This window comes from Papio anubis, chromosome 10 (assembly GCF_008728515.1).
Source record: "Papio anubis isolate 15944 chromosome 10, Panubis1.0, whole genome shotgun sequence".
Classification (NCBI taxonomy): Eukaryota; Metazoa; Chordata; class Mammalia; order Primates; family Cercopithecidae; genus Papio; species Papio anubis.
Genome location: NC_044985.1, coordinates 89,419,520 through 89,433,598, shown reverse-complemented (window position 1 = coordinate 89,433,598; position 14,079 = coordinate 89,419,520). Strand labels below are relative to the sequence as shown.

General features: G+C 36.3%; 1 protein-coding gene across 15 annotated transcripts in view; it reads right to left on the bottom strand.

Annotated features, from left to right (window-relative positions):
• Positions 1-14,079, bottom strand: part of PARD3B (par-3 family cell polarity regulator beta) — a 1,095,492-nt gene that overhangs the window by 98,572 nt on the left and 982,841 nt on the right. The window contains exons 22-23 of one of the 15 annotated variants that reach the window (XR_002516430.2): positions 5,186-5,235; positions 2,428-2,541 (exon numbers count right to left, since the gene is read on the bottom strand). The exons of 9 other annotated variants lie outside the window; for them this stretch is intronic. Coding sequence is in view for 4 of the 6 variants with exons in the window: in XM_021924393.2 (XP_021780085.1) it covers positions 2,566-2,691 (126 nt within the window). In the remaining 2 variants the exon portion in view is untranslated. Of the gene's footprint in view, position 1; positions 2,692-5,185; positions 5,236-14,079 lie in introns of those variants that run through there. 5 more of the 15 variants (XM_021924396.1, XM_021924397.2, XR_002516429.2 and 2 more) reach the window with 5 other exon arrangements.

Sequence of the window (14,079 nt, the reverse complement as noted above, 5' to 3'; positions counted from 1 at the left end):
TTGAATATATGAGTACAGAAATCATTTTAAATGATTTTAAAATTACTACCCATTATTGATAAAGATTGGTCTCCCCTACTCCCTGCCACCCCCAGAGGCCAAAATAAAGGCAATAAAATTGTGCTTTGGGCATTGCATACCTTAAGAGTTAACTATACAAAAATGCAATAATTACTAAAGACAAAGCACTAAGCAGAAGTGGTAATCTTGTGCATTTAGTTTTTTTCCATGTCAATTCAGCATCTTACATTATTTTCTTCACTAGAACTAAAAAAGGTAGTGGTATGGAATGTGGCATCTGTCTTGTTTGTTTCCAAGTCAAAAATGAAAATGTGGCCAGGCAGTAAGTGCCGTAAACAGTAGACGAGCAGTTGGAGATCAAGGTTGAGCTTGCTATCAAGTTAGAGTCATGCTTACATTACTGAGGCCCCAGAGCTGCTGCAGACTTTCTAGCTGGCATACTTCTGGGCATACCTGCTTACTAAAATTTTAGAAAACAGGGCCACAAAGGCAAGTACTCGTTGTAAAACTCTATCTGGCAATACTGGAATCACCTTTGTAGTTTTGATTTTCAAAGCAAGGTTCTGTCACTACCATATATCAGGGGAGCAGTAGAATGGGCTGGACCGTGATAGCTGCTTACAGTGGGTAGAAGTGCACATCCACAATCCCACTACAGACACCCAGATGTGACTACGGGTACACAGAGGGACAAGGATAAAAAGACGGATCTGAGAAGAAAGGACAGATTAGGACAAAGTGTGAAACAATCTATGTTCAAGATTGTCCATGACGAGTTAGCAAGCATTTGGGTCAAGTCGAAATGGGTGAGCAATGTAGGTTAGGGAATTCCAGCAGAAACTATAATCCTAGTGTTCTGGGGGTACTGGAGATAGCAGCCTCAGTGGAAGTCTGATACTGATAAGGACATGGAGCCCCAGACCTTGAGAGAAGCAAGGGCAGGGTGGGGAGTATCATGAAAATCAGAGTAAGACTGGTTTGATTCTAAGATGATTTCTGAAAAAGGATCAGATTTTCCTGCACCTTCCCGGGACTGGGTACACATCAGGGACCCATAGGCAGAATCCAAGTAATCATATCTGCTGGAGCGAAGGGGCTGGAAGGGGCGAGAGTCAGGCCCTTTGTTGAAATTCTCATTGAGCTGGAGTTGTCACCAAAATGAAGGGTGAGTATTAGTTCAGTGTGAGAAAGGATAAGCCTTCGATAATGCTGGGTCTCATGTGTACTGTTCTGAATCTGCAGAGAGAATTTCCTACTGTATTCTAAATATGATTCTGTTATTAGGTTAGCATCCACACTATAGACCTCAGTCTAGGAGCTAATAAAGTCATGCAACAAATATCTCTATGTCTACAGCAGGAACTTTGATTTTTATCTTTAACAATTACAACAATGCACCTTGACAGACAAAATAAAACCTTTTTGTGTTAGAAGGTAATTGTAAATACATAACACCCAGCATTATATTATAATTATTTTTTACATCTTTAATGTTAAAACAAAAACCTCTTAATTCTCTGAATTTCTTTGGCCTTTCAGCTTAGCCCTACTGAAGTTATGGTGACATGTAACTAGAAAACCAGCTTTGTTACTATATTTTCCAGAGACCCTACTCTTGGAGTGGTATGGAAACCAATGTGAAAGTTTTACATACCATGTCTCTTGTTTTCAGGACCATTTAAAGAAAAATTAGGAGTTAACCATGTAGGAGGGGAAAAAAGCCCTAGTATTTTCCAGTCATACCATAAGATATGCATTGCTTTACTGTGTGTGAATAAGAAAGTTGCAGCTAAGAAAATGGGCTTTGTGAGGCAATAAAACTGTCCTGGTTCTTGCCATGGTACATCACTAAGAAATCTCTTATTCTGAAGAGGTTTAAGTGTGTTGATGGGTATCAAATTCTGAATAAAAATGGCAATGTGAGCATAGGCAATCTACTACTGATCTCCCAGATTCTGGCTGAAATGATCAACCACATATGAAACAGGTGAAACATGCACCAGTGCGAGTCTTTGAGGAATATGTATTGGAAATAGTGCCATGGGTTGGGCAGAAAGGAGGGCATGGTGCCAGCTCAAAACCAACCCTTCCTGGGGAGCAGGCAGAGGAGGCTAAGCCTTTCATTAGAAGGGTGAGGCTGGAGGAGAGGTTATGAGACTGAGGAGATTAACATGGGGCTTTCTGTTATGTTGGAAGTGGCAGCATTCCGAACAGCACACCTGGAAAGTCTTGGATTCTCCAAGTAGCTCTAACCGTGGAAAAAATCTAAAAGATAGAAAGTGCTCTCTCTTCTAATTAGATGGGAAATAGTATGAAGGTGAAGGGCAGACACAGCCACAGGCAATATAGGATGAGAGGGCTGGGCCAAACAGAAGTCAGGGCATGACTTCACCCTGGAAAGCTCACCCCTTATCCAGTGATTTCAGCAAAACCACCTGCAAAACTAAGCAGGCGCCAAGTTCTCCTCCAAGTATTGTTGAGGGTTGTAGCTCCACTCCTGTTCTCTCAGCTGCTGAATTTCTAAACAGGAGGTGTGAAATAACATCAGACAGTCCTGGTGTTGAGGTTTGAGGAGACTCTTCTACAAATATTCAGATGTAAGGTGATGAGAATCAAGGAGACTTCAATCACTTCATTTAAGGTGCTTTCAAGCAAGAAAACAGCAGGAGACTAACATGAAGCCATCAATAAAATAGAACACAAAAAAGGTTTGGCAAAATGAATGCAGAGACCAAAACCCTGACAAATGTAGGCAAAAAATTGGAATATCGTGAACAAAGAAAGAAGCCCCTAAGATCCAGACAGAGAAAACAAGTTACTTAGAAGAAAGAAAAGTTAGATAAACCTCAGATTTCTCCTTCACCAATATTAAAAACCAAAAGATAATAGAATTTTCAGGAAAAAAGCCGTGGGAAGTAGTCAAGTCATTCATTACAAAAAAAAATTTGTTATGTACTTCAAACTTCAACCCAGCAGACATTCTTATAAGTATTTAGATTTATATATAAAGAATATTATCAGATTTTAAGGATTTAAAAATATACTGCCTACATATTCTTCCTGAACTAAAATTACTCAAAAAAAAAAAAAAAAAAAAAAGGCAGGTTATCCGAGAGATGAATCAAAATAAAGAACTGGGCAATGGAGCTGTCACAGCAAGGAAGGACTGGCATTAAACACTGCATATAATCCCTGGATAGTAGGATGTATGTCACATCAAAAATATTTTAAAAATAGAGATACACCTTCTTTAGAAACACAACTTTATCTTAAATGCCACAGGTTAAAAAGTATAAAGGAAAGTTGTGATAACACAGTCATGTTACTTTGTTTCTTTAACATGGAAGGGACTCAAAAGATTATTTTATTTTTGATGTTGATAGAGAAAATATGCTAAAGAATATTTATAAAGCCAGTATGATTGAAATTACTAAAAATCATCAAAGGAAATATGGTACGACCAGCCTGGCCAAGGTGGTGAAACCTTGTCTCTACTAGTCAGGCATGGTAGCAGGTGCCTGTAATCCCAGGTACTCAGGAGGCTGAGGCAAAGAATTGCTAGAACCCGGGAGGCAGAGGTTGCAGTGAGGCAAGATTGCGCCACTGCACTCCAGCCTAGGCAACAGAGCTAGACTCCATCTCAAAAAAGAAAAAAAGAAAAAAACATACACACACACACACATAGTACATGGGGTAAGAAAACAGAAAAGGGTATATAAAACAAAGCCTAAAACAAGATGACAGAAAGGACAAGAATCCCAGTTATCATAACAGATAGAAATGAGTTAAACATTTCTTTGGAAGAAAAAGCCTCAGAATGAATCAAATGACACAATTCAACTTTTAATAAGTGATAGACCTAAGAAAAAAGGGATACTGAAAGGCCTCAGAACCAAATAGTATATGGAAATTTTAACTTAATATCTGTGTTTAACAGATAAACAAAGTGATAAATAAGTATTTACAGTATCAAAAAGTATAATTAATAAGGTTGTTTTACTATATTTTCTCAATAGTAAGAAACACATTTCTCATACCTAAATATTTGTAAAACTGAAATGTCTTTTAATGTAAAAATTTACCTTTAATGCGATGGTTTTCTCTTTTTTGTTCTCCTTTTGAAAAGCTGTTAGTAAAAATTTATTGTATGTATAATAATCGGTGCTGACTTATATTTAAGGAAATATGGTATGCACATATTTATTACCTACTAATGTGCCAGTACCACAAGCCAAGAGATTTTTGTCTATTTTGCTCTTTGCTATCCTCCAGCACCTTCATGGTGCCTGGAATATATAATAGGCACTCAATAAGTATTTATTAGAGAATACATACTTACAGAAAAATCATTATTTTGAATTTAATTAATTTTTTAAACGACAACAGTTACCATATATTATGCCAACTTTTAATAAATGCCACCAGGCAAAAATGGGAGAAGTCACTGTCCTTGACTACAGAGCTTAAAACCATACATTAGTAATAAAAACTTAAATAAAAAACCTAATAAAGATCATATAAATCATTCTTGATCAAAGGAAAACTAAAAAGTCTTTAATATTACAGAATACTTAGAAAAAAATAATAAGAATGCTAGCATATTATCACTTCCAGAAGTATACCTAAACTAAGTTCAAAAGCAAATTCATTGCCTTAAATTATATTGTTTTAAAATGATACTGAGACGTACGTAGAATAAATAGCTGAATAATTCAAAAAGTAGGTTTGTTTCATTTCTTTTTAAGGAAACAAAATAATTAATGAAGTAAAAATAATGAAGTAAAAAATGAAAACACAAAATAATAAAATACACTAAAAGGTTAAAAATCTCAAAGAAATATAGGTAATTTTACAGAAAAGACAGATTTCCAAAATTCAGTAAAGGAAAAAAATCTCCTTTTCCAAATATCTGTATCTATCAGAAAAGCTTAAAAAGGTGTCAAAGAATTACCCAGGAAAGAGGATCAAGGTAGATGTTTTTATGGATGAGTTATTTAAAATCTTTACAAAGAGATAATTCCTACATTATAGACGTTGTTACAAAGCACAGAAGCAGATGAAAAGCTAGCCAGATCATTTGGCAAAGGTAATGTAACCCTTCTGTATAAAACAGCTAAAGTTAGAAACAAACAAACAAAAAAACCTACTTATCAATTTCACTTACAAGTAAGATAAAAAATCAGTAATGAAATATTAATCCCTGCGCAGGTCTCTCTAAAGGAAAAAACAGACAGCATGTAAGTATAGACTTATTTTTTCAGAACTGCAAGGGCTATTCAACATTAGTATATTCATATAAACTCTCACATTAATAGAAAAAGGAGAAAAAAATCATATAATCAAATATCCCAAGTTTGTTTACCCAAAAATAAAAGTCCTTAAATAATCTATTGACAAAGTTGGAAAAAAAAAACCCTGAATGAAATTTGACAGTAAAGGTTTAATACTCTTCTTTCCACATCAAGAACCTTAACAAGTTAGGAGTGACAAAGGCAAACATTGTAATAGAAAAAATAGAAAATTCATAAAAAGAAATATACATGGCCAATAAACCTATGAAATGTTTATTCTCAGTTGTAATTAAGAAATGAAAACAACATAATTGATATTTGTCATCAAATTGGTAAAACTAGGAAAAATACAAAAATTGTTTGTTTCAAACTCAATTTTAATAGGGTTACTCTAAAATCCATATAAAACAGACCATTAATATTTGTTCAGTGTATTAATGAATATGCTGCTGGCAAGAATATAAACTTAACAACATTCATAGGAAAGATGAGTAATATGTGCCAAATTTTAAATAAATTTCATGGCCTCATACTAGATAATGAGCATCTTATATTGATTTATGATAAAGAACTAATAATACAAATACTTATGTCTAAGGCTAATTATTATTTCACTACTTATAAGAAACAATGAATACAACTTAAATGTCTAATAATGGTAAAGTGATTAACTAATTACTTAATATCCTTTCTAGAAAATACTATGCATTAAACATTAAATTCACAGTTTTGAAGACTGTTTAATGTCATGAGAAATTTTCAAAATATAACAAAGTTAAAAAAGTGGCTTAAATATAGCATATTCAGAAGGATCCCAATTTAATTACTACATAAGTTATACATACGTGTGTGTGTGTGTATGTATAGAAAGAAAACACTCCAAAACATAAAACAGTGTTCATTTCTTGGGTGGTCAGATAATGAATAATTTACATTTTCATTTTAACACTTTTACCAATTACCTGAACATTTTAGAGCATGTATTACTTTTATGATAAAAACTTGTTGTCTTCCAGGCCTGAGCCTCCAGTCATCCCCAGCCAGAGCTATTGAGCCAGCAGCAACTCAGCAACTCCCTGGACAGAGAGCCTCCAGGGGCAACTGAAAGCCTCTCTGTCACTGCCTCTGCAGTGGAAGTGCCCTTGCAACCCTTGGACTGACAAAGGAGCAAAGAACCCAAGTGCTTTAGCACTTGTAGTCGACCCAAGGAGAGGAGGACAGACCATCTCCCATGGTTCCCACATACCCACCACTACTCATCACCAGACAAGGAATCCCTGGCTTGGGCTTGCAGCACAGACCCTCCCCATCCCACTGAGGGATTACTGACCTGCATCTCTCTAGGGCAGAGGCTTCGGGAGACAAACAAAAGACCCTTGGCCACAATCACTGCTAAGGTCCCTTCCTTTTTTGCCTCTAAGTTAGGGGAGGAACATAAACACTCAGATCTCTCCAGAGCTGCAGTGGGCAGACCAGGAGTGCCAAGCCATTATCTACAGCCAGCACTGAAGAGGGAGAGAACCCAAACTTTCGGAGCATTGAGGGAGAACATAGTTGCAACTATGAGGAAACACAGGGGAGCCACAAAACCAAGCAAGAGTCTACCAACTGACTAATAAGCCTAAGTGCCATCTACTGGATCACACCCCAAAGCTTTAACACCAAAAATGCCTTGCCAACATACCCACCTCTGAAACCAGAGATAAGAAGTCAGCTTCAAATACCCTGCACAAAGCCTCAGTCCAGTGAAAACATCCAGAAAAGAAGTCTATTGACTGTACTCAATCTACAATGCAGTAAATGGAACCACCCACATGCAGAGATAAGAAAGAAGCAACAAAAGAACTCTGGTAACTCAAATGGCCAGAGTACCATATGTCCTCCAAACAACCTCACCAGGTTGGCAGTAACACCAAAACTTTTTTTAGAAAAAAAGGTCTCTAACAAGAGTTCTTTAACCAGGCTGAACTGGCTAGAACAACACAAATAGAATTCAGAATATGGATAGGAATGAAGGTCATTGAGATTCAGTAGGCTGGCAATACCTAATTCAAGGAATGTAAGAATCACAACAAAGTGATACAGGAGCTGAAGGATGAAATAGCCAGTGTAAAAAAGAACATAATGGGTCTGACAGAGCTGAATAACACAACAGAAGAATTTCACAATGCAATCATAAGTATTAACAGCAGAATAAACCAAGCTGAGGAAAGAATCTCAGAGCTTGAAGACTGATTCTTTAAATAAGACAGTCAGACAAATGAACAAAACCTCTGGAAAGAATGGGATTATGAAAAGAGACCAAATCAGTCATGCCTGAAAGGGAGGGGGAGAAAGCAAACAACTTGGAACATGTATTTCAGGCTATTGTTCATGAAAATGTTCCCAACCTTGCTAGACAGGCCAACAGTCAAATTCAGGAAATACAGATAACTCCTGCAAGATTCTCCATAAGAGGATCATCCCCAAGACACATGATCATCAGATTTTTCCAAGGTTGAAATGAAAGAAAGAATGTTAAAAGCAGCTAGAGAGAAAGGGCAGGTCACCCACAAAGGGAATACCATCAGGCTAACGGCAGACCTCTCAGCTGAAACCCTACAGGCCAGAAGAGTTTGGCAGCCTATATTCAACTTTCTGAAAGAAAAAAATCTTCAACCAAGAATTTTATATCCAGCTAAACGAAGCTTCCTAAGCAAAGGAGAAATAAGATCCTTTTCAGATAAGCAAATGTTGAGGGAATTCACTATGACCAGACCTGCCTTACAAGAAATCTTGAAAGGAACATTAAATATAGAAAGGAAAGACTGCTACCAGCTAACACAAAAGCACACAGACCAGTGTCACTATAAAGCAACCACACAGCCAACATAATAACCAGCTAACAACATGACGACAGGATCGAATCCACACATATCAATATTAACCTTGAATGTAAACCGGCTAAATGCCTCACTTAAAAGGCACAGAATGGCAAGCTGTATAAAAATGTAAGACCAAATGACTTGCTGTCTTCAAGAGATCCATCTCACATGAAATGACACCTGTAGGCTCAAAATAAAGGGACAGAGGAAAATCTACCAAACACATGGAAAACAGTAGGGGTTGCAATCCTAATTTAACACAAAACAGACTTCAAACCAACAAAGATCAAAAAGATAAAGAAGGGCATTACATAATGGTAAAGAGTTCAATTCAACAAGACCTGACTATCCTAAATATATATAAACCCAATACAGTGGCAGCCAGATTTGTAAAACAAGCTCTTAGAGACCTACAAAGGGACATAGACTCCCACACAATAATAATGGGAGACTCCTACACTCTACTGATATTATTGGATCATCGAGGCAGAAAATTTATAAGATATTCAGGACCTGAACTCAACATTGGACCAAATGGAACTGACAGAACTCTATACAACTGTCCACCCAAAACCAACAGAATATACATTCTTCTTATCACCACATGGCACATACTGTAAAATTGTCCACATAATGGGACATGAATCAATCCTCAGCAAAATCATAACAAAAACACTCTCGGACCACAGTGCAATAAAAATACAAGTCAAGACTAAGAAATCACTCAAAAACGTGCAATTATATGGAAATTAAACAACATGCTCCTGAATGACTTTTTGGCAAATAATGAAATTAAGGCAGAAATAAAAAATTCTTTAAAACTAATGAGAACAAAGACACAACACACCAGAATCTCCGGAACACAGCAAAGGCAGTGTTAAAAGGGAAATTCACAGTAATATCTGCTCACATCCAAAAGTTAGAAAGATCTCAAATTAACAACCTAACATCACAATGAAAGAATTAGAATTAGAGAAGCAATAATGAATCAACCCCAAAGCTAGCAGAAGACAAGAAATAACAAAAATCAGAGCTGAAATGAAGGAAATTGAGACATGAAAAACCATTCACAAGATCAATGAATCCAGAAGTTAGTTTTTTGAAAAAAATTAGTAAGATAGATAGGCTGGTAGCTAGACTAATAAAGAAGAAATGAGAAGATCCAAATAAACACAATTAGGAATGATGAAGGGAATATTAGCACTGACTCCACAGAAATAAAAATAACCATCAGAAGCTACTATGAACACCTCTATGTACACAAACTAGAAAACCTAGAAGAGATGGATAGATTCCTGGACACATACACCTTCCCAAGAGAAACTCGTCCCCACTTCATTCTATGAGGGTGGCATCATTTTGATACTAAAACTAGGCAGAGACACAACAATAACAAAGCTTATAGCCAATATCCCTGATGAACATTGATGCAAAAATCCTCAACAAAATACTTGCAAACAGAATCCAGCAGCACACCAAAAAGCTTATCCATCATGATCAAGTAGGCTTCATCCCTGAGATGCAAGGTTGATTCAACATATGAAAATCAATATGAGATCACTTGGACACAGGAAGCGGAGCATCACACACCGGGTCCTATTGTGGGGAGGGGGTAAGGGGGAGGGATAGCATTAGGAGATATACCTAATGTAAATGATGAGTTAATGGGTGCAGCACACCAACATAGCACATGTATATATATGTAACAAACCTGCACATTGTGCACATGTACCCTAGAACTTAAAGTATAATAAAAGAAAACAAAAATCAATAAATGTGATTCATCACATAAACAGAATTAAAGACAAAAACCACATGATTATCTCAATAGATGCAGAAAAGGTTTTTGATAAAATTCAGTACCCCTTCATGTTAAAAACTCTCAATAAACTAGGTATTGAAGGAACATACCTCAAAATAATAAGAGCCATCTATGACAAACATACAACCAATATTATACTGAATGGGCAAAAACTGGAAGCGTTTCTCTTGAAATCTGGCACGAGACAAGGATGCTCTCTCTCACCACTCCTGATCAACAGAGTATTGGAAGTCCCAGCCAGAGCAATCGGGCAAAAGAAAGAAAGAAAGGGCATCCAAATAGAGAGGAAGTCAAACTGTCTCTGCTTGCAGATGATATGATTTTATATCTAGAGAACCCCATAGTCTCAACCCAAAAGCTCCTTCAGCTGATAAACTGCAGCAAAGTTTCAGTATACAAAAATCACTAGCATTCCTTTATGCCAACAACAGCTAAGCTGAGAGCCAAATCAGAAAGGCAATCCCATTCACAACTGCCACCAAAAGAATAAAATACCTAGAAATACAGCTAACCAAGGAGGTGAAAGAGCTCTACAATGAGAAGTACAAAACAGATTACAATTACAGTTACAAAGAAATCAGAGATGACACAAACATGGAAAAACATTTCATGTTCATGAATAGGAAGAATCAGTATCATTAAAATGGCCATACTACCCACAGCAATTTACAGATCCAATGCTATTCCTATCAAACTACCAATGACATTCTTCACAGAACTAGACTATTTTACAATTCATATGGAACCAAAAAGAGACCAAGTAGCAAAGACAATCGTAAGCAAAAATAACAAGGCAGGAGGCATCATGTTACCTAACTACAAAGTATACTACATGGCAACGGTAACCAAAACAGCATGGTACTGGTACAAAACGAGACACACAGAGCAATGGAACAGAATAGAGAGCCCAGAAATAAGGGTACACACCTATGACCACCTGATCTTTGATAAAGCTGACAAAAACAAGCAATGGAGAACAGACTCCCTATTCAATAAATGGTGCTGGGATAACTGGCTAGCCATGTGCAGAAGACTGAAGCTAGACCCTTTCCTTATATACAAAAATCAACTAAAAATGAATTAAAGACTTAAATGTAAAACCTAAAACTATAAAAACCCTGGAGGACAACCCAGGCAATACCATCCTGGACACAGGAACAGTCAAAGGTTTCATGACAAAGACACCAAAAGCAATCACAACAAAAGCAAAAATTGAGAAATGAGATCTAATTAAACTTAAGAGCTTCTGCAGAGCAAAAGAAACTATCAACAGAGTAAACATACAACCTACAGAATGGGAGAAAATATTTGCAAAGTATGCATCTGACAAATGTTTAATATCTAGAATCTATGAGGAACTTAAATTTACAAGAGTAAAACAACCCCATTAAAAGGGACATGAACTGATACTTTTCAAAAAAAGACATACATGCAGCCAACAAGCACATGAAAAAAATCAATATCGCTGATCATTAGAGAAATGCAAATCAAAACCACAATGTGATACCATCTCACACCCATCAGAATGGCTATTGTTAAAAAATCTAAAACTAATAGATGCTGGCAAAGTTGTGGAGAAAAGGGAACACCTATACACTGTTGGTAAGACTGTAAATTAGTTCAACCATTGTGGAAAGCAGTATGGTGATTCCTCAAGGAGCTAAAAGTAGAACCACCATTTGAAACAACAATCTCATTATGGGTATATACTCAAAGGAATAGAAATCATTCTACCATAAAGACACGTGCAAGCAAATGTTTACTGCAGCACTATTCACAATAGTAAAGACATGGAATCAAGCTAAATCTCCACCAATAACAGACTGGATAAAGCAAAGGTGGCACATGTACACCATGGAATACTATGCAGTCATAAAAAAGAATAAGATCATGTCTTTTGTGCGAACATGGATGGAGCTGGAGGCTATTATCCTCAACAAACTAATGCAGGAATAGAAAACCAAGTATGTTCTCACTTATAAGTGGGAGCTAAATGATGAGCACTTATGGAAACAAAGAAACAAGAGACACTGGGGTCTATTTGAGGGTGGAAGGTCGGGGGAGGGAGAGGAGCAGAAAAGGTAAATTATTGGGTACTGGGCTTAATTCCTGGGTGATGAAATAATCTGTCCAACAAACCCCTGTGACATGAGTTTACTTATGTAACTAACCTTGGCATGTACCCTCAAACCTAAAATTAAAGTAAAAAAAAAAAATATAGAACTGTAAGAAAGAAAAACAATAGAAACATAAAAACGTGTTAAATATAAAAGAAAGACAGTAATTTTCAGGAGAATAAAGAAAGCCTGGAGTATGCCAAGTATATTCATGTATTTCTGACTTTATAGTTGTAACCTCTTTCAACATGTTTATTTAAGAGTTTTATAAATCATTGACTATTAAACTAAAATTCATTGAAATATATGCAACTTGTGTCTCTATCTTTATATTTCTATCCATATGTATCTATCTATATTGATATGCAGATATAAACAAGAAAAGCAAACTATGTGCCACTCATTATGTGTTTCAGATAAGATTTATTAATAATGTTTATTTAAAAATTTTTAGTTCCTAATGTGAAATAGTACCATGTGGGTTCTCATAAGGGAAATAGTAAATAAGCAGATATGGAACATAAAGTCTAAACCAGAGTTTCTCAGCCTCCTAAAATCATAAGCCATAGGAAGACTTACAATTTACATCATGACCAAATGTAAGTGTGTGTGTTCCCACATTGGATGTGAAACAAAAACCACACCAACACCCATCTTTACTACCTGCCATGCCCTGTGATACATCCTATGCAAAATCATTTAGAAGTGATAAGAGTGACCAACTAATTGATGGTATGATCATTGAATAAGTTGCGACACACAGAAAAACTTCTCTAGGGCTGATCTTGGTTGGTAATTGGGACAGTATGATGCAGAAATGCTCAAATCCTCAAAAGGAGAGGTTGGGCATAAAGAAAAGTATCATCATGAAACGTGATAAAAGCCACTTTACATTTGTTTCAAAATTACAAAGGGCAATTGTTTAGATTTAGTAGCTTACTTTGGAGGCAGACAGCCCTAAATGCAGACAAAAGGCAAGGCTGAACACACAAGGGAAAACTTCACAGAGATAAAAGCAAATCTATCTCGTTAATTCTTGGTTAGTCTCTCTTTCCTATGCATTCACTTATCAATTTCTTCCTGCATAACTACTCCTAAATATCTCATTATATTTGAAATTATGTTTCCTGTCTGCCTTTCCCAGCAGACATGAACTCCTTATTCACTTTTGATTCCTCAGAGTCAAGTAAATGTCTGGCACAAGGTTGCCACTGAGTAAAGGTCTACCGTATTAATTAATAAATGAATGTATGACTAAGGAACCACACACTTTGAAATTCTGTTCTCCAATCCTGGGGCCAAAGTGACAGAACATAAGTGAAAATGACTATTCTTTTCCTTAATTGATGATAGGATAGTAACAAGTTTTCTTCTTATTTTGGAGATACAATCTTTAAGAAAGCCAGGAAACTCTTAAGTTTCTAAATGGGAAGGTACTCAAATTTTCTTATGAATCAACAAAGGGGAAGATTAGAATGCTTGGTAAAAAACGTCAGTTCTTTCCTGTTTACCTGTCGTCTGCTCCCCGCATCATCATGTATTTAGGGATCAGACTTTTTAACCTTATATATATACATCCTTACATAGAAAGGAGAAAGTTATCCATTTTCTGAAATTGGGAAGAGGCAAAATAGTTCTAGAACCGCACGAAAGCCACAACCTCCTAAAGCCCACAGTGTTTTTTTTCTTTTTTCTCCAATCATCAATTCAAGTACTACTTTATAGATTCCTTCCTGCTATCATTCACATTAATTGTGAGACCACGATTTCCTCCTCTGAAATGTGAGTCTCTGATTCCCTTATAACCACATACACGTATTGTGCATTGCTGCCGAAGCACGCCTGGCAATTTAAATCTGGGAAATTACTGCAAAGGGAATTGCACAGAAAACAGGAAACCTGGTTCATACAAAAAAAAAAAAAAAAAAAGGAAAAAAAGTAGATGATAGATATAAAAACTTAAA